General features: G+C 40.4%; 1 protein-coding gene across 1 annotated transcript in view; it reads left to right on the forward strand.

The window, feature by feature from the left end:
* The window catches only part of FHOD3 (formin homology 2 domain containing 3), a gene marked incomplete at its 5' end in the record, with an annotated part of 98,172 nt that overhangs the window by 28,937 nt on the left and 64,082 nt on the right, over positions 1 to 5,153 (forward strand). The window contains one exon of the mRNA XM_010166297.1: positions 3,231 to 3,530. Within this exon, the coding sequence (XP_010164599.1) occupies positions 3,231 to 3,530 (300 nt within the window). The remainder of the gene's footprint in view (positions 1 to 3,230; positions 3,531 to 5,153) is intronic.

The raw sequence follows: 5,153 nt of genomic DNA on the forward strand, positions 1-5,153 counted from the left end.
GGGAGATAACAAAGACTTTAAGCGATATCCAGACAATTGAACCAAGATGGCTTGGGTAGGTATAGCCTTCTTCAGATTTACCGTATGCATCCTCAAGAAACACTTAGCCTATGTATCTCCAAGTAGGAAGCAGAGAAGATAGATGAAGATGCAGCGCCTAATCTATTACCCTGGCAGGGAATTAGATGTGGTCCTAGAGGGATGTTTGTTCTCTCTGAGGGCTTATAGGACTTGGGGCTGGAGGTCTTATCAGCAGGTACTAAGGATATGACACTTTGTGTCTGCTTCAGAGTTCATTTATAGTTGAGTATCAAAAGAAAAGTTGTTTCCTTCTATGTCCCTGCATAGCTTAGAAGTTTGTAGCCATGTTTTTCAGAAGGGAGCAGCTTGCTGTCCTCTCTAACCTCTCACTGAAAAGAAGGCTATCGCCAACATCTGATCAAATCATAGCAGATCAGGTTGCTAGGGCTTTATGTGGCCAAGTCTTGAAAATGTCAGAAGATGCAGATTACAACATCTCTCAAAATGACAAAATCTTTACGTATTCATTGAAGGACCCCACTACGATCTTTTTTAGTGATGAGGTTACACAACTTCTTTGGGAGATTTCATTTTTCCGAGAAGTCTTCGTGGTATTTTTCCAATAATACATTTTTAGAGATTAAGTTCTGTCAGAAAGAGAAGTGGAGATATGACTCAAAAGTTAGTCTTTAAAGCCACATTCAGTTTTCCTCCTCCTGATTAATCCAATTGCAAGTAAAAGCTCATTTAAAGACTGCAACTCCCTCCTTTGTTTTAATGCAGGGGAGGGGATGGGGAAGCTAAGCCTTGAGAGAAGTATGAAAAATGACATATACAAGTGAAAAGATATTACCTCTACTACTGAATCTGGCAATCACAGTTTAGGTTTAAAGAACTGTATATGTGTAAGAATTGAGGGTATTTTTTAAAAAAAAGTAATTAGAGTCTACTAAGATACTGCATCTTTCTGCTATGTGTGGAATATTTCTTGTTTAAAGAGTCTCCCCTGACTTTATCTGTCTTCATTGTAGCTTCGTGATGACAAAGCTACCATAAGCATTAGCAGTCCTGACCATGTTTTAGTCAGCCACTTTCTCCACCTGAGCTGTTGGAGTTGACCTTTTTGGTTATTGCATTAAAGCTTTTGTTTTAGATTAAAACATCTAAAATTCATATGAAACTATGAAGAATTTATGACATTTGTATATATGGACCATTGCAGCATGGTGAGCTTAGAGTCTTTCATGCTACAGTACCATGTTAGTTCTAGAAACTCCTGAAGGATTCCTAAGCTTGCCTCTCAGTTATATTCAAATGTTGACTTGACTTTAAAATGCTCTTGTGATGTACCTGCACACTGATGGCTGTGGTCAGAAACACACCACTGCGATTCAGAGTGTCTGCCAACTTCTTGCCAGCTCTCTGTAATTTGGATTCTCTCGTAGACGGGGTCCAGGGTGCAGTCATAGGTAAGGTACATTTGGAGAGACAAGGCATATGCAGAGCTGCTCACATATCTAATATTAGACTTTTAGATGCTGTCTGTGTAGGAGAGGGAGAAAGATAAGCTTCTGATTAGGAGTGTTTTAAAACATCTTAGAGGGATTTGAGTAAGCGTGGGCTATATATTAAACATATTATGTGTACGTTTCTTTTATATAGATGTATTAGGTATGCATGCCTGGTTATTTAACTAACCACACATTTAAAATCAATTGTGAAAGTGCGGAAGCTTAGCTGCAATGAAATCAGTGGCAAAAAATCATTTGCAGCTTTATGCGCTTAAATTATATGAGATGAAGTGGAATAGCATGGCACTGAAGATGCATTACTGAAAGCTAGTTTAAAACCATGCATGTTATTGTGAAGATAGGCACAGGCATTGTTAGAAATCATTATTCTTTGTGTGGGTGTCTCAGAAAGTAGAATAGGCACACAACATGAAAAAGTCTTAGGAAAACATTGTGACCTTCATTATTTTGGTTTATACTTTCTCAGGATAAATCTATTTACCTGCTCCCTAGAGGACTGAAGTGTTTGGATTGCATTCCAGTTCAATGCTTTTTTTTTTCCTTCAAAGATTCATGTAGTTCTTGAAGAAAGTCTCATTGTCTATCATGCGATCCAAGGACCGTGACAAGTCCAGAAGGCTCTTGTGCAATATTGTAATGAAAAGTAGTAAGCAGAGGGGAAAAAACAAGTATGACTTGGTCATTGTAGTTCAACCACGCAACACAAGATTTAGTACAGAGAGAATTTGGGGAGTATGCAGAACTAACATGCATGCCTATTTTCATCACTCTTGCATGGCCATTTCAGTTTTCAGAAAACCGTGAGCTGCTTGATGTGAATATGTGTGGATGCTCTTCAGTTTCTTTGCAGCACGCAGAGAATATTTGCATGTGGAAATCTGCTGCTTTAGCTAAAAGATGTAAAGGTGAATGAATGAATTTCACTGTCAATGATAAAGCAGTGAAGAAGAAACCAAGTGTACTACCAACACTGTTTGCTGTGTGCCAACTGATAAAAAAGTTCATCATGTGCCATATGCCAACCAATTGGAAACTAAATTTGTGCCATATGGCAAGCAGTTGGAAGCTCTGTTCAGTTTTGATGTGGCTATTCTGAAGCAAATGTGCATGAAAAAGCATATGGTTTTTGTCAGCCAAACGTGTGATAGTGCCATTTCCAGACTGTGCCATTCAACTGTGTTGATAAAACTAATTTGTATTTTTTTGTTGAAGTGTTCCTCATCAGGTGAAAAAAGAATTCTTCCAGAACCCAAAGAAAATTCAACCAGAAGCCACAATCTCCCTCCTTTTTGTTTTTTTAAAAGATCTCTTTCATCCTGGCTCTGTCTAGGCACTGAGTTGCCAATGTCATGCTCAGGTGGGATGCCCATTTTCTGCGGATTCGTTCAAATCCTTCCACGAGTCCAACACTCCAGCTGTGGAAGTATGTATAAAAACAGTGGGCTGGCTCCAGACAGCAAGCAAGGGGGTTTGCCAGGCCACTCTCACGTGCAATGTGGTCGTCGCACAACATTCATCAGTCGGTTGCTCCTAGCGTTCAGCATGCCGTGGACTTGCTTTTTATTTTCTTTCCATAAGGCATTGGTACAACTTTCACATCGCTCTCGCTTAGAGGGGTGAGCCTGAGATGACTCCATCGTTAAGTGAATCTCTTTCTCCCATTGTTCTCTCCACCAGTGAGTGCCAGTGAACCCGAACCAGAGACAGAGACAGAACCAGACCCAGAGCAGGAGGCTGAGGCCGAGCAGGGAACGGAGACACCCAAGGAAATAGAGGCTACAGAGGTGGGACCAGAGAGTGAGGTGGAGCAAGGACCAGAGAGAGAGCCAGAAGAAAGTGCACTACTCAGTGAAAAAGAGAGGCAGAATGAGGAAGTGAATGAAAAAGACAACTGCTCTGCATCCAGCATATCCTCAGCAAGCAGCACTTTAGAGAGGGAAGAGAGAGAGGACAAGTTAACCAGTGACAATGAAACTGGTAAAGTGAAGCTTTTTCAATAATGAAGGGTTTCTGGTGGAAAAAAATGTTAAATTAGCAGCTCTGTTGTTGTGTTAATTAGCTAACAAACCCTTTGCGCCTATCTAAGACTTTGATCACCCTGGCCAAATCCATTTCCGTTCTCTGCTTGTAAATCCACCGATTCTGATGGGGATTCTATGTTTGAGGGACAGTAAAGCCTGATGAAATAAGGTTTCCTTTGACTCAAGACCTTTTTCTTCCCCTAACATTGATGTATTAACTACTGAATCACGGAGCTGCAGCGACTTCCATCTCTAGCTCCCATAGAATTTATCTGGGTTTTCTACACATAAAGCAATGAAAGGAGGGGCCCTGTTGATATGATTTGTCATGAGATTCCGGATACCTTTTCTCATGCTACCTCTATTAGCTTTTAGTGGAAGAGGAAGAGCAATGAGGACTGGGATATTTGTTCCTTCCCTCCAATTTCCTGTCTTGGTTAGAATTCAGAAAGGAGAGAGAGATACGTAGGAGCTGCTGAAGACAAATCTGGGCTGTGGCTATCCTTAGCTCGTGTGGAGGAGACACAAGAAATAGACCTTGTCTGGAAAAGACCAGTTCTGTAGCGACCAGTGGTTTTGGTCAGATATGCCACCAGGGGCCTGTAAAGGGTAGCCCAGCCTGGAAGACATCTTAAGATCCAGTTTTCTGCCTGGGGAGATAATGGCAACTAGAGCTTAACATGCAGCCCAAGTAGGAAGTAAAAGGCAGATTTTGACCTTCATTGATTAATTACTCTTTTCTGACTTTTTATAGAGAGGTAAAGGAATGTAATGTAATTAGGGCATTTGTTTTCCAAGTCATCTTAGGGCTGAACCGGGGAAGTATGTTGTCTTAAGTTTTCTAAGTTCTAGATAAGAAAACAAAAAGTGCTTCACAATGTGAAAGAGTCTTGCTCTTTCCTGGAAGAAGAGGGATGACACTGAATCACAAGGATTATCTCACAGAAATAAACTGTCAGATTGTATTGTTCATGTTTAAACCCTATCACTGTTTGTTTGTTTGTTGTTTTTTCTGGGGAACATTATGTTAATTTTATTCTAAATTTAAGAGCTATCTTCTTTTCAACCAGCACCAAGATTGAGTTACTTAGAATGCTGTTGTACTCTTAAAGAATGTAGATGGATACATATGTAGGAAAGGGAGGGGAGGTATGGCAGGTGAAGGATGTCATTGCGCTGTGTCATAGTCCAAGTGCAAGTAACAGAGAACACATTTACAGGTCTTTTCCCCTCATCTTGTCTGTTACCAGCCTGTTACCACTCTAATTGAGGTACTCTAATTATGAACTTTATGTTAAAAACTAAGAAATGTACCCTGTTATTGAAAAATCAGCATCTTAAAATTTACCTATGTTACCAGTAGACCAAAAATTTATTAGGTTGTTCTATGTCAGAGGTCTCATGTAGTGAGTTGTTTGCTCTCTAGTAGGTGAGGAGATTTGTAAAGCAAATGAGAGCGCTTTCTCCAGCACTACTCACATTCCCAACAAGCAGTTTGCCATTTATGAGGTGGCCCATTGGTTCTGCCCAGATGCATTAAGGACAAAGGAATAAAGCCTTTGGTCCTGGCTCCTCCTTC

This window comes from Antrostomus carolinensis, unplaced genomic scaffold (assembly GCF_000700745.2).
Source record: "Antrostomus carolinensis isolate BGI_N321 unplaced genomic scaffold, ASM70074v2 scaffold9044, whole genome shotgun sequence".
Taxonomy (NCBI): domain Eukaryota; kingdom Metazoa; phylum Chordata; class Aves; order Caprimulgiformes; family Caprimulgidae; genus Antrostomus; species Antrostomus carolinensis.